A 21,494-nucleotide genomic window follows, 5' to 3' on the forward strand; every position below is an offset into this window, starting at 1 on the left:
ATTTTGGTAATATATTGCAGTCTTCTTTCCTGCCCTTAGCTCAAATATCGCTGTAAGGTGTATCAGCAGTGAGGTTACACCCCTGATGAAAGTGGAGTCTTTTGCGATGCGACTCGTACACCTCTCATTTTGGTTCAATGGAGGTAGTAGCACTTGTATACCACCGTGATTCTCTTGTGCACGTTTGAAGCAATTTCAATCCACATAAGTGATCCCCAAACACGAAAGTAGTACGTCGAAGCACACACGCATGTTCAAGTCCGGGGCACACCGAAACAGGAAGCGCTCAGGTTTTCATCACTCTTCACAGAGACTGTGTCTATGATATAAGTGAACCCAGGTCTGGCAGCTTCCAATGCGCTTTAGGCGGTGCATTATCGTGAGATGGAAGGAATTTTCTGTTGCCCCAGGTCCTTCGAGGGGATGGCTGGACCCACGTCAAGGCGCGGCAACATGACGCGAAAGTTCCGCTCACCCACTGTTCGACCTTTCTTTTTCCGTTCCCGAGATAAGGAGAACACCTGTGTTTGAGAACGCCTATGTATAGGGTTTACAAGCGTTCCAAGCCGCATTTCAGCGCTCTTCGTGGCGTGAGCTACGTCGGTGGACATGCAGTGCAGGGTTTCTGGATGAGCAGCATCTGCACAAAATTCGCTGGTCGCATCTACAGGCGAATCTGTCAAACCAGTTCCCTGGGTCAGTGTAACTTTGCGGAAGCTAGACCGTTCTTGCTCGTACTGTCAATTTCGTAACGCGGTGCAGACAATGTCCATTGAGGCGTTGTACAAATGACCTGCAATCTCAGAGCTTCAGAATTGAATCGACCAATCAATGTCCATGCCAAATGAGGGAATAAAGAGAGCCATGTTCCTTGACCGGACGGCGGTGCTGTGCCGTGCTGTTCGAATCTCCCACCGCCGGCAGCGTGCAGTGACAGCGAGCGACAAGGTATGCACTAAGGAACGCCGCATTGTGGGAGGTTTCGGCACACCAGGTTTTTTTGGTTTTAGGGGCTTAGAAATGACGGGGCAGATTGAGCCGTCCGCAAAAGATCACGGCAGCTGATGGCGAGGCTTGGCCTTGGTTGCCTTTGGGCGGTCTGTACTGAAACAAGTGCAGCATGTTGCCTATCGAGACAGCCTGGAAGCATTCCGCACGGATCATAACGCAGAGCTAGGAGAGATACCTTTGTTGAGATCGAGCGATGAGTGAGTAAGACAAATATTCGACCCGAAACCTCAGTCGAGAGCAAGCCCACAGGCTCGATTAGAACATGCCCTGTTTCAGAGTCGTTGAGACCAATTTTGGCAAGTAGTTTAATCCCGGTTATCCTCTGCTACAATCATCGACCTGCGAGCGTGGCCACAATTGGGAGCACATAGGCGGCAGAGTGACGTCTCTCGAGTATCCCTAGCGAGAACAAGGCTGGTATCACACACACACACCGACATTGTCTCGTTCAAATGATTCCTTTGATAGGCTCAAAACTGTGCGGGTTGCCGTATTTTCTTTCAGAAAAGGACCTGGAACCACGTTTGCGAGTTGGATGGCCGTGAGGGACGTGCGCGTTGTGTTGCGCGGGAGGCTGCAGGTAAACGAAAGCCGATTCGTTCTTTCAAGCCTTGTTGACGGAGCCGTTGACAGATCTACCGGGTAACTCCTAGAGAGTTGCTGCAGTCGGGGGTAGGCCAAAAATGCCTGGCCAAGGTGGGCGCTGACGAGTTAGTCGAAATGAGCGGCGGGAGTATGATATCAAAGTCAAACGACTCTCCTCAAGCCCGGACCAGGAAACGGATTTCGTTTCTCTCATCTTAGTCTAGCATAAGCTATGAGCACATGGCGAGCTCTCTTTGACCCAGTCCAGATATGCGTGCCAAGCAAACGCCCAAAAGACTGGCACGTCCCGTCCGGACTGTGCATTTGACCAACCTCACGATGATTGGGTTTGTTTTGGATGATCGTACCAATCGCACAGGGCAAAGCGCGTACCGGATCAGAACCGGTATGTATGCAGAGTTTTTGGCATGGATGGAGTGTTTGATGCTGTGTAACGCCCGTTGTTCGATTCCATCTTCCCAGCATCGTGCGCCCTGATCCCAGCATCTTCTTTCAAATGTATTTGCTTGGTCCAATAAACTCATTTGCCGCGTCGTTACCCATCAAGCCATCTGGTTGTCTGCTGAAACGCAGTATGCGCACTGCACACCGGATGTCGTCTGCAAGGCGCTTGGACAAATCTAGCAACGCAAGTAGGCGTAGTAGGCGTATTAGTTGGCGGGCTGTCGGGTGTGTGGTAAATGGCCTATTAAAGGCCCTCCAGTACAGCACAAGTGTCCTGGTCGGTATCCAGTGTACCCCATCTCACCCCTCCAACAATTTTGTCCGCTATTCTCCTCGTGCAGACCAAGGTTATATCCGCCTAGCTTCCATACCTTAGCATTCCCGTAAGTGCATACCATCTGGTGCATCTTCGCAACGAAAGCTGCTGACTTGTCCCGAACCCACAGCCAAGTTGACTGGTCAAGCTGTGCTTTTGCGACAGCCGAGCAGGACTTTCCGTTGGACACCACACGAGGACATTCAATCGGCACGGGGCCGAGTGGTTTGTCTGACGACGACGCCTCCACGTTAGACCAACACCAGTGTGGTTACCACGTCCCAACATTGCCCTCTTTCATACTCATCAATCCTCCTACTGTGCGCGAATCCACTTCAAGGCCGTGCGTATTTCAAATCTGAATGATTTCATCGTAAAGTCTGACGGATTGTACAGAACATCTTCCCTATTGTGTGGCTCCTGAAGGTCCATCGTGGCGGACTCTCGTTTAGGTTGATCGATCGTCCTCGTGAGAACTTCGCAAACGCACTGTCTGTCAGCCTCTTCTATCGGTCCACTCCCATCAGGTCTCTACCACCTTAAAGCGCGCCTTGGTTCCACAGCAGCTTAGCCTTCATTGCTGACCTGGAACTCGCCCGTTTCAAGTCCAGCAACCTTGACAAGTACCGGTACATCGCAACAAGCTCCGATACACATTACCTAACCCCTTCCCGACGTCAGCCAGACCTACGACAGCTATGGACGTCTCGGCGCTTCTCAACCCCTCGTGCGACGAGCAACACAGCTATCGTGGTCGAAATCCCTCACCACATGCAGCTGTGCCATACTCAGAGCCACAGACTGCTCTCCCGAAGCGACAAAAGATAGCCAAGGATGCTCCAATCTTTTCTGAAGGCAACCATACCATTGGCTATGTCAACTATCCTCCGGATGAAGGTGATGGAGATCAAGATCTGCGCGCCGAGCATGAGCGATTCCAAGTCTTTCCTCTCGGTGAAATACGCAGGAAAGGTGTCCGACACATCCCATACAACAGTGACAAGAAAGACTTTCTCGACAAGACGGGCCGTGATGCATTCGAGAGTAAGTTAGCAGTTCAGACTATAACAGGCAAGGACTGACCGGTCGCCAGTGTTTCAGTACACCTTCAAGATACCTGGTGAAGAGAAGGAGTACGTGGTAGTCTGGGATTACAACGTTGGCTTAGTTCGCATGACGCCCTTCTTCAAGTCGTGCAAGTACACAAAGGTTAGCATCGCCTTCACAGACACTAAGACATCGCTGACAGTCATAGACCGTGCCAGCCAAGGCTATGAACCAAAACCCTGGGCTGAAGGATGTCAGCTACAGCATCACAGGTGGTGCGCTGGTGTGTCAAGGTCAGTCAAGACTTGGTTTACGCTGAACGAGTAGAAACAGTTTACTGACCTTTCCCAGGATATTGGATGCCGTATGACGCTGCCAAAGCGATAGCTGCGACGTTCTGCTATGACATTCGATTCGCATTAACGCCAGTGTTCGGACAAGACTTCCCCTCCCAGTGCCTCTCACGAGAACAACCCGGCTTTTCAAAATTCGTCATCGATCCAGTAATCGTGCGGAATTGCATAGCGGAGACGGATCGCTTTCGGAGAGAGGGTACATCATACCGCCTGATGGCCTCTGCCTCTGCGTCACCGACCATACCAACACAGATGAACTTCGATTCCCCGTCTTGGAAGCCCAAAACCATGAAGCAGCGACGCACGCGTCCAGCTGATATTGAGAGTGGGTATGGGACCGACACCTCGAAGCGTGACACTTATGCGTTCTCTCCACATAAATCGCCTGGGTGGACACATCTGAACGCGCTCTCTTCGCACAGGTCGCCTCAGTGGACACACTTGAACGGAAGACTGTCTCCAAACTCCCTCTCGCCCAAAATATCACCACGCAGTCAATGGACAGCGTTGAACAGATCGCCATCACCACCCACGCCAAGTGTCAACTCTGCGGCGTTCGGCTCTTCTACAGCCTGGCAAGGCTCACCTCTTCTGCAGATGCCAACGCCGACGCCGGACGACCACTACGGCGAGCAGATCCGAACCAAGCGAACCCACTCCAAGGTCGCCTTGAGTGAAGCTGCCAGTGACGAGGCACCAGTTCGTCCTCAGACATCTGGCGCGGTGAATAGCGACCACCGAACCACTGACAGCATCCGCGAAATTGTCCCTTCAAAGGGCGATATAGAGTTGGCAGAATTGTTGTTATCGCTTGGAAGCGTTGGAAGGATGTTGCTACCGCCAACGAAGCGGATGCGTCGTGGCTCGACCATGTAACTCAGGCAATCGGTGGAGCCTTCCTTCCGTCCAGCACGAAGTCTCGCAGTTCTACTAGCGTGCATATCTGGTTTCTTTTCTGCATCTGGCTCGGCTTGGTTGGGGGTTCTTGGTCTAGTCTCGCGGCGTTCAGGATTTCCTTTACCTATCTTTTCTTCACAATCATAACTATCATATCACATCACGATGCAATTGCTCAAAAGTATTAGATAGAAAACAAACGTCTTGATGATTCTAACTTGTTACTTCGCCTGTGCCTTCATCTTCTCAATCCTCTTCCTCGTCGCCTCCATCGTAGCTTGCTCATCCCAGATGAACGTCACACTCTCCAGCTTGCTAACCTCACGCGCCCACTTGGAGAAATTCGGCAACTTGTCGAACCCATCCACCACGGCCTGCGGCAACAAGCCATGCTTCGTCAGTGCATACGCGCGCAGAATGAACGGCGCAGTCATCGCCTCCGCGAGCGTGACCTGCTTGCTCCCGCCAAAAAACGGCGCAGCGTCAGCGAGCAAGGGCTCTACTTCTTTGCCAACGACGTCGACGAAGGCCTGCACGAGTGAGTCTTTCTCCGCGCCGTCGGCCTTGAGGATCTGGAACCAGTAACTACCGGCTTTGGAAGACCAAGTGTCGGCGAAGAAGTTGATGCGGGCGCGGGTCAGTGCGTCTTTGGGGTTGCCCGCGGCGGGGAAGAGGTGCGATGGGTATGCATCTGCAAGGAAGGTTGCGACGATGCCAGACTCGGTGAGGATTTCGCCGTTGAAGTCGATGGCGGGGACAAGGCCGCGCTGTGGTGGGGATGTTGGCTCGTGTGACTTTACGCCTGGGCTGGTATTTGATGGGACTTACTGGGTTGATCTTGAGGTACCAGTCTTCCCTTGGCCTGTCCAGGTCGATAATCACTTCTTTGTATTCCAACCCCAACTCCTTCAACACGATATGCGCGCGATGTGCATAGGGGCATTTGTGATTCGTGTATAGTGTGATTTTCGGTGCGTTTCCGTTAACTTGAGCCATGATGTTAGCAGTGCAAGATGTCGAGTGGTCAAATTATGAGACAGCTTGATTGCCCTATGTTATATGTATCAAGCTTCGGCTTTGAGGAGACGCGAAGTGTGGAGTGGAGCTTAGAAATCAGAGCTGGATTGCATCAGACAGCTAGGGTAAGGCATGCTAGCTGGTATCTATCTAAATGTGGGGTATCATGATGTCTGGTGCGCCTAAACAACGAAACAACGCCACCCGTCCTTCGGGGTATGCCGACATATCTCATCTCGTTCGGGGCATGCCGACATTTCGATATGCCATTGAGAAAGAAAGACGCCCGATATGCTCTAAATGTTAATCTCAATCAGCGCGCCGAATGCTACGCCAGAATCTGGAAACGGTAATGCTCGCTGTTCGGCTCAACTAATCACACCGTCTCCTTCGACCTTCCACTCCATGGCTGTGCTGTCCCCGTTCTTTTTCGCGCGGCGCTTCTCGTTGCGCTTCCGTCTGCGCTCTTCGGCCTCTTCCTCCATTTTGGTCCGGTTCAACTCCAACCGTGTATCGAGGTCAGCGACCTCTTGGAACTTGTCTTCGTCTCTCTTGCGCTTCAGGTAGCGTAATCGGTCTCGTACTTCTTCGAGAGTTGCGCGTCGCACTTCGCCAGATTGTCCGGTTGCGACCAAATGTTGCTTGCTGTTTAAATGCTCGACGTATTGGATATTGTCCCTAGGGTTGCAATTAGCGTATGAACATAGGAAGAGATTGCGCCGGATGGCTTACTTGAACGTGAGGTCGCAAGCCTGACAGTAGGCGCCTGCGCCCTTTCCTCGCTTTCCCACGCCCGCTGCCGCAGATGTGAGCGTCTGCTTGCCAATCATCTGACTCCAGTCTATCCGTTCACTTCGCGCCTCTGTCTGTTTCAAGTCTTCCGGTGTGGACGCTCTCCGCCTATACGACTTCCCTGCTGCCTTTGCTTCATATCTTTCTTTGGCTTCGTCGCGCTCTTTCGTCTCCCTCTCCCTGGCCTTCTTGGCCATCTCGTCGCGATCCCATGTTTTCCTGAAATCTGTGTCTCCTCCACCCTGGGTACCGTATGCGCCTGCTTTGCCGCTCATGGTGGGCAAGTTCACGATCTCTCGGTTTTAGGTGTTTTGGTAATGTTCGTATGTGACACGGGGCTAGTAGTCCGAAGCACACGAGATTGGGCGATTATTACGCGTAATATCCTTGGTTGTGTAGGTTGTGACGGTGTTGGATGTCGGGGTTCAAAAAGTTCCCCAAGGTTGTCACGCCCTAGTTCACTGCCAAGCAACGCACAGGCACATAGCTTCGATCAACTTCAGGTACGATTGGTGATACTATGCAAACAACTATGGATGGTATTCATGGACTGCACGCCCTATTCAGACTGTAAAAATATCACGCGATGCCATCATCGCTAAGGATTGCATCGAGAGTACGCGCGAGTGCTTAGCCGCAAATCTGCAACCCAAACTCCTCGCTATGCTTCAATTTCGAAGGGAACAAATCGCAAACCCAGGCCTGCGCTTTGGTGAAGCTAACCCCGCGATAAAATGCAATGCCAAGCTGCTTAGTAGTACGCTCCGGGTGGCCGAGGGAATCCGGAATGCTGCAGTGGAGGTGTAGGCACCGGCGGCGGCCCTCTCATGATGCGGTGTACGGCTGCATGTCTCTCTGGACCTGCCGAGCCCTCCCTGTCACGCCGCTTCTTCTTTTTCTTCTCGATACCACTAGCAGTGTCGATATAGCCTCTGTCGTATCCTCTGTCCGCGTACCCAGCTGCAGCGAAAGGTGGTTGGACGACCTCTGGCGAATGATCGCTGGGAAGCCTCAACTGGATCAGGCTATAGAAGTAATCCAGAACTATCGGGTAGCGAAGGACCGATGCACGCCAGTCAGCATCGATGCCCCGCTTCAGTTCCGAATGCGCTTCAGCGATTTGTGATTGTAAAGTTGCAACATATATGTGCGATATTGGTGGGCGTCCGGAGTATCGCATGTAGATGTCGTAGTTGGGTAACGAGGCAAGGTATTGGGCGTGTGCTGACTTTCGTATCGAGCTCAGACTTTCGAATGCCTTCAGAATGTGCTGGCGCGCATGGTTGATCACCCAGTCTCTATGAAACGGTCAGCAGCAATTCCCTCAGCATTGACAATGGAAAGCGCACCGTATCTCGGCCAGCCGTTCATCCATAGCGCGCTGTTCTGCTTGCTTGACTGCGATCTGCAGTCGCTCCGATTCGCAAGGGCATTCTGGATAGGCGGGAGCATTGCAAATCGCGCAGTTGGGAGCTTCATCCATATCTCAAGTACCGCTTCAAGTATAGATCTGGGTCATCGTCGTTTCAGTGTTGGTTGCATAAGAGCGCGAATCTTTCACAGTTCGCAAGATGGGCGCAAACAGCGGATGACGATCGTCCGGGGTACGGCGAGATTCGAGAGCAGGCTGGGGGCAGGAAGAGAGCTTTTGGGTTGTCAAACACAGGCGGTGACAAGAGGCATGTTACATGACGACCGTTGTGGAGGACGGACCCTGGCATTGGCTAGCTCGTGCAGCTTATGGACAAGTCGTATGTATTGGGCAGATGGGTTGATGCGACTATGTGTTGGCAGTTCGCTAAGTCGACCGAGATCTCGACCTCGGCATCCACGCCAAGCCCTGCTCGTTGATCGATGGATGGATCGATTCAAGTCTTAAGAGATTCGAGTATATATTTGCAGAAGTTTCCAATACCACATAAATGGTAGAAGGACAAGGTGCTGTGTGCATCGAGTATTACCACCAAAAGCAGTGCAACTTCTACCCCGCACTGTGTCCGCCCAGCCCCGCCTCATTCGACACAGAGGTACTTCGTGCTTCGATTGCAACCCGATGCAAAGGACTTCGTGGACGTTCAGCCGATCTTGACGAGATGTATCCTTTCCCCACAGCATCTGTCCACAGCATCTGTGACAGTAATTAGACATAAGCTGCGACATGCAAAGTAGCTTTGCGGCCGTCGTTTTAAAATGCAAACCACTACGTTTGACTTTTACAATTCGAATCGAGAAGATATGTTACGATCCAGCCTCGCTGATCACATGTTCCAACGTTGTGCGTGGGCGATCGGCAAAAATTGGTCGTGATATCGGAGCCACTATGTGTCCTGGCAACTGGCTTCGGTTGACCGTGACTTTAGAAGACGAAATGTATACAGCTGGTGATGAAGTGATGCTGACTGAGATGCAGTGGCATCTTGAGTTGGAAGTCCGCAAGTTATCGACCTCGGAAGCGTGACAACACTCCAATTACTTTCTAAAGTGCATCTATGCATTCTTCATGTGATAACATCTAGGAAGCAGCTGATTGTAGGGGGATATTGAAAGCTTACGAGTTCACGATGCGGTGCCGGTCCCGTTCGGAACAAGTCATGCCGACACCGCTTTGCTGGGCAGTTCCCGGATCGCGATCGCTTTTCTTGCAGCCTGAACAACAACACGCTTTACCCGTCGGGTGTGTCGCGTGAACACAGGTGCTATACAGTGCAAAAACCCGTTGATACCTGGTGGATTTCTTTGGCTAGCTTTGCTCTTCTTGCACTTTTCAATCCGCATCTCGGACGTTCCCCAGACTCAGTCATCAGCCTATTCCGGCGGGCCCACCATCTTCTAGATTGCGCGCGACCAATCGCCATACATGCCGCCGCTTAGTCGTTCAAGTTTTCTGGGATGGCGCAGAGCCAGAGTGGGGTTTGTCAGCTCTGCGAGGCCCCCAAGTACGCCCGTTCAGGTAGCTTCATAACTGACACGAAGAGAGTGTAAATTACACCATGCTCGGGCCACGAATTGCATTCGAAGGGAAGGACAGTGGCTCCATGGCCTGCAATGAGCGGTAGTGCGCTTTCCAGGATAAGGACGTCGGTTTCCTGCTCTTTCTAACCTGAACAACGCTCCTGTGCCGGCTTCTCGAGCCATGAGTCAGCTGTATTGGAGCCGTTTCTTTCAACATTTCTTGCCAAGCATCGGGACTCTGTGGGACCAGCTAATCGTTTTGACATCTTGCGCACGGTGCACTGCGCCCTCTGGTTGACATGTAGTGGTCCTAGCGCTAAACGACCATGACTGGTCTAGATGTGGATGGACGAGGGTTCTTCTATCCACGGCATGCTCGCTCTTTATGATCTTCTTTGCGCCCTATAATCACTATTTGACCACACTCTGTCAAAAGGCGCGTTTGTCATTCTAGCTGCTGACCAACCAGCGATCCACGTTCGGACCAGAGGCGCCCTTCTGGTGGCATCCAGGCACCATGGCTACACCAAGTGTTTCTGAAATTAGCCAATACTTTGACTTTGGTGAAGCCGCCATGCCGGATGCGCAGCAAGAAACATCGCAGGACCCTCCCTCGACATTATCTGGTGAAGGGTAAGTTGCCATCTCTGAAACCACCGCAGTGCGCTTTAAAATAGTGAAGCGTCAATAGCTCTTTGTGCTACCTTCACATATCTTGAAGCCTGGGCCCCTGTGCTCGCTCACATTGTGCCGTGATCATGGGCATTATAAGCTAACACTAAGCAGTTATTTGAACCATGAGGAACTTCAAAGCATAACCAATCCTGAACCAGACTTCAACACCGACTTCTCGACGCATCTTCCCCGCTATCAGAAACCAAGTCACCCTTGTGATTATTGTCGATCAAAAGGCCTTGAGTGCTTTATCTATGACTCAGAAGGTTCATGTCGGGTGCGATGCTCGCCATGCAATGCATTGTTCCGTCCTTGCAGCTTCACCGATACAGAGAGTAGACCAACTCTGAGGCAAAAGACTGCTTTGGACACATTAGATGTCGTCGGCGAAGACGATGAACGATGCTTCGGTGGACTTACTGGAAAGAAGCAGCTACGATCACTTGGTCACCTGGGTCCCATTGAAGATGAAAACCAAGGAGAAGACCGACCAAAGAAAGGAGCTGCTGCTGCTAGGTTCCCACGAGCCGCAGTCAAAATTCTGAAGGATTGGATGCTGGAACATATTGACCACCCCTATCCTACCGATGAGGACAAGGAGCTGTTAAAGGAACAGACTGGACTATCACTAGGCCAGATCTCCAACTGGATGGCAAACACGAGGCGAAGGCAGAAAGCACGACCCAAGCGAAGTGCATCACCCAGCATTCGACCTTCGACTGAAGCGATCAACATTCCAGCTGGAAGAACCTGGGAGTCTCTTAGTACGTATTCGAAACCTCATTTTGGAAAAGCGCATAAGTTCATGGCAACTGCAAGCTCTGGGAGGTTTTTGACCTTTCAAGCGAAGAGCGGATGCCACGACAGCGTTGCAAACTCGCAAGTTGGCTCTTCTACGGAGGTGCCAGCGGTACAACAGCAGGAGTGTCTGGGTTAACTTTCGATAGATCCCTTCGAGCGATGGAAACACTCTCCTCCCGAGAACGAACCTGCACCGATGAACGCTATCGCACAGGCTGTCGAAACCTTTGATCTGCCTGCGTCGGCCAGCACCAGCACGAGCTATCGCAACGACACCTCGAACGACAGCAATGGCAGCTTTTCCATCTTCAGGGCGCCTTCAATCTCATCCTTGGAGACAACAGCCACAGCCATGTCCTCTGGGTCTCTGGGGTCTCACAATTCAGCATACTCGTATGGCTCACGACTCTCGCTCGGCTCGATGAACAGCCTGAAATCAAAGGAAAGGCGCCGGCGACGAAGACTTCCCACACGTGCACCAAGGTTGGACGCGAACGAGTCCCCTCGTCTGTTCCAATGCACGTTCTGTACCGATCGATTCAAGTCCAAGTACGACTGGTCGCGTCACGAGAAAAGCCTGCATCTTTCACTGGAAAAGTGGATATGCGCGCCCTTGGGGAAGGTTATTGTTGATAAGGCTACTGGTAAGCGCAAATGTGTCTACTGCGACGACCTGGAGCCCAGTGAGGAGCACTTGGCTTCGCACCACCACAGCGCTTGCGAAGAGAAGGGCCTTGAATCTCGAACGTTCTACAGGAAAGATCATCTTAGGCAACATTTGAGGCTTATGTAAGTGCCGGTATCACAGCATTCCCCGATGACCGCAAACTAACGTCAAACAGGCACGAATGCAAGATGACGCCCAGCATGGAGACTTGGAAGTCTGAAGCGCAATATATCAAATCTCGCTGCGGCTTTTGCCAGATGAGCTTCGATAAATGGCAAGATCGTGTCGACCATCTAGCCAAGGAGTTCCGCGGTGGCGCAGATATGAAGAACTGGAAGGGGTGTCGAGGACTTGACGCTCATGTAGCGATTCATGTCACGAACGCAATGCCGCCATATCTCATTGCGAATGAGAGCAAATCTCCGTTTCCATTCTCCGCAAGCAACTCATCAAGCCTACAGGTATGAGCGAATTTGTCAATACTCCTGTAGCCAAGCTAACTCAAGCCAGCAATCCAATCTGCAACTCACGAGCAAAGATCTTGAGTATCTCTTGCCAAATTACGTCGAAACCGGCCCATCAAGGGATCTTTGCGTAGCCTACCAGGATAACGCAGAGGTCAACCGCATCGGACCTATCGTTCTCACAACATCAAAGATGTTTGCTGACAACAACTCAACGGGGGAGAATCCTAATGCCACATGCTGGGAGATCCTCACGCTAAGACTTGGACGATTTGCCCGCGAGCATATTGCGAAGCACGGTGCAAACTCTATCACGGATGACATGTTACAACGAGAGGCACGATTGATCCTGTACAACGACGCAGATGGCTGGGATCAAACCGCAGCCGACAATCCGGAATGGCTGACTTTGTTCAAGAAAGCGCACGGCATCGATGCGAGTGCGACTGCTTGCGTCCAAGGTGAGCACCATTCATCGCCACTTTATAATCGGCTGCGGCTACTAATCAAGGAAGCAGATGTCATTGCGCAGCATGACCTCTACGAAGACCTTGGCCTGCACACCAATAGCGTCCTTGACCCAAGCTTCAACCTCAGCAATTTTCGCTGTCTAGACATCGTCGAAGACCACCCCAATCGCTTCTTGGCCATGCAGTGCTCGCTATCAGGCAGTGTCCGCGTCATTGGCGATGCAATGCGTGAAGCAGACATTCGTCGATCTACCCAGAGTACTCCTGGTCTTTCTGGCTCGAACTCGCCGACGTCGTTGCTTTCGCAGGCACCGTTGGTGGAGATCTCGCCGGATGCGTCTCTCAATATGAGCAATACGGCAATTGGAGAATCAGCGAATCTTGGTCTGGTGTCGTTTGACACCGCTTTTTCGATGCCCCCAATCAGCGAGAAGATGTGCAACGAGCAGGGCGAAGAAATTGTTCAGGACACGACAGACTTCCAGTTCCCTAGCTGGGACCAATTACCAGAAGAGTTCCAGAACCCGACCAGCAGCGCGGACCTTAGTTCAACCATTCCGATCAGCACAACTAGCTTCAGTGTGCCGAATGTAGAGAGCAGCACTGACGAATTTATGGCGTGGGATAACGAAGAGATGAATTTTACGATGGACATGGATTTGGACCTGGACATGGATCTCAATGCGTTTTGAGATGATCTCGAGGGAATGGCTGTAACCAAATGACAAGAAATGCAAAGGATGAATCCAAGGGCAAAATTTTCGGGCGTTTGTTAGAGGTGTTTGGACAGTTAATGGCACCATAATGATTTCCACGAAGACAATGAGACAGCAGAGCAGCCTTCAGCAAATGATGACGCATAACTGTGATCATTCAAATTTCGTTGCTCTGTGCTCCCCATCCCATCCCAATCTAGCACACTCGCACAACCTCCCGTATCACCACCATGCAAGTATCCGCAAACACACCGCTTCCTTTCTCAACAATCACACAGGGTCCCCAAATCTGAAGCGAATCAGAGTCCTAAAACTATAGGACATCTAATTTTCCACACTCCCATAACAATAACCCCCTGGGCGTGATGGCAGAGTGGTTAATGCGTAAGACTTGAAATCTTATTCCCTAGGGAGCGCAGGTTCGAACCCTGCTCACGTCGTTCTTTTTGCTTTTTTATGCTGCTGGCTGTTGGGCTGCGAGTTTGGGGGGCGTGGTTGTGATGTGGGGGGGGCTGAAGAGACTTTTGTGTGCTGTGGGAGGACAAGCGGCAATATTTTGACCCAACTATGGATCTACAGGGGCATTAAAGCTTGGTAGTGACATTGCTGTGACATAGGCAGGTGAGGTGTGAAGAGGTGGTTCAAATCGGGATGAGCGACGAAGGTCACGTGCAAGATCCCAGTAGCGCCACATTTGACATCATCAAATCATCTTCATCACCAGGCGCCGGCAGAATTCCTGTCCGCCCTCGTCCAATGAGAAGAGGTTAAGGTAGACTAGATAATCTTAAAAACTTTCGCAACACTAGATAAGGCAGTTTTAGAGTAGCGTGTATCTTCAGCCTCTCTTATGGACTTGTAGGCTCACTGCTAGAGACTATTAGACCATATCGCGCAGGTGCAGGGCGGACACGAATTTTGCCACTGCCTGGTGTCATTTTACTTTTGCGTCTACAATATCTCATAGCTGATCCGGGCTAACCCTTTGCACAATAATGCCTGACGCCGCACCTCCACCATTGCAAATCGCCGCAGCACCGTACTGCCCAACCTCCAGCTGATGCAGTAGGGTAACCAATATTCTGCTACCCGAGCTGCCAAGCGCGTGTCCCAGCGCAATGGCGCCTCCTCGAGGGTTGACGTTGTCACTTCCCAGGCCGAGGATCTTGGCGTTGGCTTTGATGACAGCGGCGAAGGCCTCGTTGAATTCCCAGATAGCAATGTCTTCCTTTTTCAGGCCGGATTGTTTCAGGAGTTTTTCGACGCAGGATGCGGGGGCGATGGGGAAGTCGATGGGGTCTAGATGATATTAATACCGGGAAAAATCATGCTGGATGAGGGTTTGACGTACCAACAGCGGCATCAGCGTAGGTGATGATTTTCGCCAACACTCTGCTGTCCTTGCCGTATTTCTGTGCAATCTCCTTGCTACCTAGAACCAGTGCAGATGCGCCGTCACTCAATGGAGAGCTGTTCGCCGCCGTCACGGTACCATCCGGACCTTTTTCGAACGCTGGCTTCAAAGTAGACACCTTGTCCAGCTTGAGCTTGTTGTACTGCTCATCCTCAGAAATAACGACATCGCCCTTCCTCGACTTGACCGTGACTGGCACAATCTCCTCCTTGAACAGACCGTCCTTGTATGCCTGCTGAGCGCGCTTGTACGTCTCAATAGCATAGTCGTCCTGATCTTGTCGTGTGACGCCGTGCTTCTTCGCTGTGCTTTCCGCACAGTTGCCCATGTGGATCTGGTTGTATACATCCCACAGACCGTCGGCGATCAAGCCGTCCTGCAGCTTCTGGTTGCCGAAGGCTGGCTGTTGGCTTGCGCGATTGAGGTAATATGGCACGCGGGTCATGTTCTCCATGCCACCGGCGACCTGAGCTTCTGCTTGACCGAGCTCGATTGTGGAAGCTGCAATGTTCACGGCCTTGAGACCGGAGGCGCATACTTTGTTGATGGTGGTGGCTTCGATGTTGGTGGGGAGGCCTGCGAAGATGGCGGCTTGACGTGCGGGCGCCTGTCCAACGCCTCCTGAGAGCACATTGCCCATGTACACGGCGTCTATTGAGGAGACGGGTACTTTCGACTTCTCGAGAGCATCTTTGATCGCGGTAGCGCCAAGCTGAGTTGCGGAGACAGTGGTGAAGTTGCCGTTGAACTGGCACCGATTAGCTTCTATATCCCCTAATACAGTCTCTACATACCACAGCCGTCGGCGTCCGACTCGCACTCAAAATATAGGCATCTCTAATCTCCTTCCGCACCGGTGCCGAGCTGCTGAACTGCCTCTGAATGCTAGCAAGGCGCTGCTGCGGCCGAGACGCCATTTTCATGGATGTGCGGAGGGCGGCGGACGACATGGCTCAGGTATTATGTGTGAGAACCTGCAGAACGTGAAAGTGCGGAGAAAAGAAGCTCTAACGGATCGAAAGAGCCACTGTCACATGGCGGCTGTGTTCCGCTGGAGAATTGGCTTTGGACTTGCCCCGGAATGTGGAGTAATGCCGAGGTGCTTCAACTCGGCACAGGCCGGCTTAACGCGTCACTGAGGGTCATCCCTGTTCGTCACCGACGACATCAATGTTGAGAAATCGTCTTTGCGGGCGTAGTAAACCTATCTCGACACGACTGCGGGAATCTTTGCAGTGGTACAACAAATACGCACGTGCTCAATTTTGGTCATTACCCAGATTTGTCCAACACGACTTTGTACAGGATCACATGGAAACTCCGACTCCGCGATTTTCGACCAGGCTTCATCTGCCATTCATAACAAGATTATCCTGATGCTTTGGAGAAAATAGGTCTGCTTGTACAGACGGATGTACATTTCTTTCCCTCTTCAAAAGCCCAAACAAACACTCTTCCCGACTTGAGCGCAGCATAGATGCGAGTGTAATAGCTTTATGCGCAGAGCAGACGGCCACCAGCCATTGTGTCAGTTTATGTGCATCTTGAAAGGAACCATGATATCGCGCTATGTGTAGATTATCGTATGTAGCGGTAGAACAGCTGTGAGGCACACTCCCCAGGCCAAACATCCGAAAGCGGCAAGACCGACTTAGCAGGAGAGCAGAGAACGTCGAACGTGAGCTCTAGTATCTTGAACACAGTTCTGGTCAAATAGGCAACTGTGGATGGAAAAGGTTATCGAATGGAGAGCCAGGTGTATAGACCCATCATAACCGCACTCCCAGGCATAGGTTCAATACTCTACTCAAGTTTCCGCGTCGTGCGAACACAGGACATCTCTTTCAAGCGCGCGACATCAATTCCACCGCCTAGCAATTTTCGACATCAAGCCGTTGAAAGAAGAACCGGCACACATGTGCTGCACATAGTTGCATTTTGAAGCCCGTCGCCATGTCGCCAAACTTTTCGTGGTGAGAAGAGGGGAGAAGCAGAGACGTCCATGTTGTTGGGGTTCAATTATTTCAGGTCCATGGCGGCGTAGATGTACACTTTTGAGAAAAGAAATAGACTGTAGACATACGCTTGTCCCATGTTGGTTTTTGGAAGAACTGCAATTTTGATAGATGAAGATGGGCAAGTGTAGAGTTTGTAGAAAGGGGAGGTTTAAATACTTGTAGCTCCAATCTTCACTCTCCGTCCATGTACCGTAACGTCTGCATTTTTCGCAATCCATCCTATGCTTATGGCATGCTTTTCGTCTGCAGCAACATAAGAACAATGACTCGGTGATTTTCGAGCCGTACAGGATCCGTCGGTCATCCAAGGATCTCTGTGTCGTTTGAAGCAAAACTCGTCTTTATGCCTTGCTAAAGTTGTACATAGAAGGTGGAGATCCCTCTTTTCATGCACAGGCAGCCGGCGCGATGAGGTTTCCCGGTTCCAGGGCAGACATGTGTGTACGTATGTGTGTGTGTGTCTTGCACTGAGAGGCAAGAACATAAGGACGGTCCTCGCTGTTTTTGTACACAAGAAACCAGGGGACATACATTCCGACATAGTTACATTTTGGATAGAAATTACTTTGTTGCTATACATGATAGAAGGTTTTAACCTTGAGTGGGGAATATATACCCTCTCTTCTGATGACTTTCTGATTTCAGAGGCGTGTGTGTTTTTGGACCAAACACGTCGAGAACATGAAACCATTTGAACAGACGTTTTGGAAAGAAGAACCCAGAGAACATTAGATGCGTCTATTCTTATTTTTGCATAGGAGCATTTGAATTGATGTAGATGGAAACACAAGAGCTTAGCGTTGAGGGTGTTATACATGCTCTCTCCTCTAATAAACGCCGATCCTTAGGCAAACATGTACTCCTGCGTCTAAAATTTGAACAGAGGCTAAGAAACATGCACGCTAACTGGTTTACTTTTAGAAATAAGAACCTAGAGAACATGGAATGCGATCATTACTGATTTTAACACGGGAGCATTTTTGTCGTCGGAGATAGAAGAACAAAGCCACGTCGTCCGTTAGGTATATGTACCCACGTCTACACCCTTCCCATCGCGGCTGCGGTTCGATCCTCCAGAAAACCATGCAAACGGGGCATTAGGGTTTTTGTAGCAGGCGACGTGCCGAACACGCAAAGGATTTTGGTTTGGCGGGTTTTAGAGATGAGCCGTGTTTGAGTGGAGGAGAAGAGAAGACGACAACGCAAGGCGTGCATATTATATACACACGCATGTCAAGAACCAGAGTCACTATATGGTGCGCCATGGTGGCGTTTCTAGACGCGGATTCTCCATGGTGGGCTACCGAACACATTTGGTATCGGCGAGACGTGGGTTTGGCAGAAAAAGTCGCCCCAGGAAAGCACATCGCTGATGTACTCTCTAATTTCGAAACAGACATCATGAGCATTATGCTTTGCGTTAGAGAAGAAGCCACGACACACATGAGCGCGAGGAGATTTTAATTTGGCGCCCTGACGGCTTCCATTTGTCGCGTCTCGCATCCTTTGTTTTGGGGGTGTCCAGAAAAAGCAGCGGAAGACATAGAAGATGTCCCTTGAAGTTTTTTCTGTTGCTAAATGGCAGAAGAATAACAGCGAACAGACATAAGGTGATGCAGGTTTTTTTTTGGACAGACATGCCGCTGCTCTGAAGTGAGATCTGGGCTGGAGAAGCGGAGAACATGAACTCCCTGTACGCCAAATTTGGAAGACGACATGGCTTTTGATGAGCGGAATGGTGAGAGAAGCTATGGGAGAGGTGATGTGCTTATATACCTAGAGCACAAAGCGCTAAGCAGAACTCAGCGCTACCGTGGCGTTCATTCAAATCGCTCAAATCGCATGAATGCGTTCGGTGTGGGTTTTGAAGCCTCGTTTCCATGCCACGTAATAGCCATGTATTCACTATCAATACTCTTGAATCAACGTACCTAGCTTTTTGAATCGCCACTTCCCATACCCAAACCACCCTTCATTACCAAATCCCAAAACAATGGCATTACCTCATCTATCCAATCCACGCTTAGCTAAACATCCTTCTCTCAACCCTTCCCACGCGTGGCGGCGTCTCATCCATGACATCCCTCTGTACATCCTCTCCATACCGCGCATGCATAGCCGCAGCTTCCTGCCTCATCAACTGCTCTTCTCCCGCACCCGAGTTCTCCTGATCGCGCTGCTGCGGCGGTACTCGACGGACTGGGCGAGGTGGATTTGCACCGTGGAGAAGTGGAGATCGAAGACTCACTGCGTAATGGAGAGGAAGAGAAGCGCGAGGCGGACGGAGGTGGTTCGGAGAACGTGCTGGTGTGACTCGACGGCGAGCACGAGTCTGAGTGCGATCCGGGGCTGCTCCGCCGCGCATATTGGGCCCATTGCGAGAAGGGATCGTAGGGGGGAGGTCTGGCGATGCACTTGGTCTGTAAGCTGGCAAAGCAGGATCGAGTGGCGCGCTCGGACTTCGATTGGGTGGAGCGACTGGACTGCTTGACGATTGCGGTGTACGACGATTCCACGGCACATTCAGTGTGGTATGTCGATTCCAACCGGGTGCTAGAGATTCACGAGAGTTATTACGAGGAACTGTTGGCTGAGCCAAGCTGAGCCGAGACGGGCCTGGCTGAAGGCTGTCGCTGGGGTTCCAGTTGTGCATTGCCTCAAACGCCTCTCGGTGTCGCTGGACCTGACTGTTGTGGCTAGGAATGCTGCTCTGGACAGGTGATCGGACAGATGCACTCTCGCTGGAGCGTTGGTTGGCCCTGGCAGTGTGTGCATTGCGTCCAATAGGGGCACCGTCTTGATTCAGGACAGAAGGATATTGTGAATGATTAGTCGAACCGTGTGCGGTATCTGTAGCACTGTGTCGAAGCCCTGCGCTATATTGGTCAATGGGATATGGAGCGACTTGTTGTGCAACCATTGGCGGCTGCGCGGTCTGTTGTCCAAGATGATGTTGATAATATTCGGAGTAAGGACCAAGGGGTGAAGGACGGCCCTGTATCGCAGCAGTGGCTGCGTCTAAGTCTCCTATGTATCCACGAAGAGGAAGATTTATAAAGCCACTACCCGGAGGCGCAGCTTGATAACCAGATGGGATGGGTTGGCGACCCCACCATATAGGTCTCTGATCTGGTAGTCGAGTATACCATACAATTGGCGGTTGGCCTACAGATTCTTGTGACGTGGAGCGGGTCGACGCAGTAACGTTCCGTTCAGATGGTGCGGGCGATGTAGAATGAGTGTTTTGGCGGTAATAGGGCAACGAAGGTAGCGGAGATACGCTGTGCTGGCCGGCAACGAGCGCATGTCTTGGCAACTGCTCCGCCGAGTTAGACCATTTCACGTGTGAAGCGCGTACATAATAGTATGCGCCATGACTGACCTGTGGAGATGCCGCTGATCCATCATTGGGAGGGATTGTAGATTCATGACTCCCTGATTGATTGCCACTTCCGTCGCGAGAGATAGGGGGCAGTTCGTAGAACGAATAGGCTCCACTGGCGGTCGATGCTTCACTGTTGATCTGTCTCGACCCTGTGACCAGTGGATCATTTTGATGGTCGCCAGAGTCTTGAGGAGGGAACGCAAAGTGCGATCCTATACGAGGGTCTATTGGTGAACCGAATACATCATCCTGAGGGGGCGTTGTGTCAAATGAAGCGACTGCGTCGAAAGCAGCGGCCCATTGAGTCTGTATTTGCCCAGGAAGTCCATATGTCGGGGCGGTGCCTGACGAAAAGCTACGCATGTGAGTCGGCATACGTTCGCTGGGGCGACGCGGCTCCGTCTGCGGGGCTAGCGAGCGGTCTGAATGGATACCAAAACTTGGTCCATCTTCGCCTCTTCTCCTCTTTTTGAGGTGGCTCTTGAGGTGAAGTGTTGGGTTTTCGGGGTCAGAAGTACTTTCCGGATCTGAAGTGTGGTGCGGAGACTCTCTGTCGTTATCGTCGGATGGGAATGGTGGAGGCGTCTGACCCCCTCCACGCAATTCCGCTTGGCTTGTCGTAGAGACTGGACGAGTGGGTGAGGTACGTTGATCAGGTTCAGCAGAGTTGACAGAGTTGGTGGGAGTCACGGCTGATTGAGATGCAGCGTGAGAAGGAGAGCTGATGTCTCCATGCGTGCGGTGCTCGGCTGTGGATGATTGAGTTGGACTATTTTTGTGGCCCCTTCCAAGCCTGAATGGTAGCTGCAAGATCCGGAGGGAGGACGGAGCAGGCGATTCGATAGGTGCTGGCGTCCTTTCCTCAAGCTCAAGCTCAAGCTCAGAAGGGGACAAAGGGCCTCGCACACTATCAGCCCGCGCCCTGGGGCTTGGAGTTGTCCGCTCAGAATGTTCCGCAGTCTGGTCATCAAAAGACGAATCGGTAGCTCGCTGCGGTCTCGGTCTCAGTATAGGAATGTCTCCAAGGGTGGTGATGGTGTCTTGAACTGCTCGCTGCGGTCCACGACGGAGAACTGGACGTCCTTGCTGTGGTGAAACATGTCTCGCGTTCTTAAGACTACGTCTGCTGGCAATGCGGCGGAAGGCCTCCTCAACATCCTCGGGCGTCAGGGTGATCTCGGACGGCCGAAGGCGAAGCATAGTTTGCACAGGGGCCGAGCGAATGGAATGGCGAGAGAAATGCTGTGGACAAGGGAATCTCAGATCCAAAAAGTTGGGTGCAGAAACATGATGGCATGGCGGGATGCGATCAACAAGCATATCCTACCTCGCGCCGTGATCGTTGCTGCACTTTTGCGTGTGGAGTGCCTTTCTCATACAGTGAATGTCTAGGGCAGTCACGTGACGACATGATGGCTCCTACCAAAAAAATACCAATGCTGCAGT

The 21,494-nt window shown here is 51.6% G+C and overlaps 8 protein-coding genes and 1 non-coding gene across 9 annotated transcripts; 4 read left to right on the top strand and 5 right to left on the bottom strand.

The window, feature by feature from the left end:
* Positions 1-831: 831 nt before the first annotated feature.
* SNOG_06358 (hypothetical protein) lies at positions 832-1,212 on the top strand (the record flags this gene model as incomplete). Its single annotated transcript, XM_001796680.1, has 2 exons — positions 832-948; positions 1,120-1,212. 2 exons carry the CDS (start codon positions 832-834, stop codon positions 1,210-1,212), a joined length of 210 nt encoding a protein of 69 aa, XP_001796732.1.
* A 1,863-nt stretch (positions 1,213-3,075) lies between these two features.
* SNOG_06359 (hypothetical protein) lies at positions 3,076-3,751 on the top strand (the record flags this gene model as incomplete). Its single annotated transcript, XM_001796681.1, has 2 exons — positions 3,076-3,421; positions 3,471-3,751. The coding sequence occupies 2 exons, from the start codon at positions 3,076-3,078 to the stop codon at positions 3,749-3,751; spliced, it is 627 nt and encodes a 208-aa protein (XP_001796733.1).
* A 1,117-nt stretch (positions 3,752-4,868) lies between these two features.
* On the bottom strand, positions 4,869-5,699 carry SNOG_06360 (hypothetical protein). Its single transcript, XM_001796682.1, has 2 exons — positions 5,506-5,699; positions 4,869-5,444 (listed from the first exon to the last, which is right to left on the bottom strand). The coding sequence occupies exons 1-2, from the start codon at positions 5,671-5,673 to the stop codon at positions 4,899-4,901; spliced, it is 714 nt and encodes a 237-aa protein (XP_001796734.1). The 5' UTR covers positions 5,674-5,699; the 3' UTR covers positions 4,869-4,898.
* A 363-nt stretch (positions 5,700-6,062) lies between these two features.
* SNOG_06361 (hypothetical protein) lies at positions 6,063-6,761 on the bottom strand (the record flags this gene model as incomplete). Its single annotated transcript, XM_001796683.1, has 2 exons — positions 6,063-6,372; positions 6,427-6,761. The coding sequence occupies 2 exons, from the start codon at positions 6,759-6,761 to the stop codon at positions 6,063-6,065; spliced, it is 645 nt and encodes a 214-aa protein (XP_001796735.1).
* A 216-nt stretch (positions 6,762-6,977) lies between these two features.
* Positions 6,978-7,969, bottom strand: SNOG_06362 (hypothetical protein; the record flags this gene model as incomplete). The annotated part of the gene is made up of 2 exons (XM_001796684.1): positions 6,978-7,784; positions 7,836-7,969. 2 exons carry the CDS (start codon positions 7,967-7,969, stop codon positions 7,238-7,240), a joined length of 681 nt encoding a protein of 226 aa, XP_001796736.1. The 3' UTR covers positions 6,978-7,237.
* A 2,398-nt stretch (positions 7,970-10,367) lies between these two features.
* Positions 10,368-13,207, top strand: SNOG_06363 (hypothetical protein; the record flags this gene model as incomplete). The annotated part of the gene is made up of 6 exons (XM_001796685.1): positions 10,368-10,390; positions 10,432-10,877; positions 11,061-11,703; positions 11,757-12,042; positions 12,188-12,506; positions 12,564-13,207. 6 exons carry the CDS (start codon positions 10,368-10,370, stop codon positions 13,205-13,207), a joined length of 2,361 nt encoding a protein of 786 aa, XP_001796737.1.
* Positions 13,208-13,590: 383 nt separating this feature from the next.
* On the top strand, positions 13,591-13,671 carry SNOG_16652. Its single transcript has one exon. It is a non-coding gene; the product is annotated as a tRNA-Ser (tRNA).
* A 380-nt stretch (positions 13,672-14,051) lies between these two features.
* On the bottom strand, positions 14,052-15,595 carry SNOG_06364 (hypothetical protein; the record flags this gene model as incomplete). Its single annotated transcript, XM_001796686.1, has 3 exons — positions 14,052-14,530; positions 14,583-15,393; positions 15,440-15,595. The coding sequence occupies 3 exons, from the start codon at positions 15,593-15,595 to the stop codon at positions 14,193-14,195; spliced, it is 1,305 nt and encodes a 434-aa protein (XP_001796738.1). The 3' UTR covers positions 14,052-14,192.
* Positions 15,596-18,686: 3,091 nt separating this feature from the next.
* Positions 18,687-21,459, bottom strand: SNOG_06365 (hypothetical protein; the record flags this gene model as incomplete). Its single annotated transcript, XM_001796687.1, has 2 exons — positions 18,687-21,290; positions 21,376-21,459. The coding sequence occupies 2 exons, from the start codon at positions 21,457-21,459 to the stop codon at positions 18,687-18,689; spliced, it is 2,688 nt and encodes an 895-aa protein (XP_001796739.1).
* Between the last annotated feature and the right edge of the window lie 35 nt (positions 21,460-21,494).

The sequence above is a fragment of the Parastagonospora nodorum genome (genome assembly GCF_000146915.1).
Source record: "Parastagonospora nodorum SN15 chromosome Unknown scaffold_9, whole genome shotgun sequence".
NCBI classification, from domain to species: Eukaryota; Fungi; Ascomycota; class Dothideomycetes; order Pleosporales; family Phaeosphaeriaceae; genus Parastagonospora; species Parastagonospora nodorum.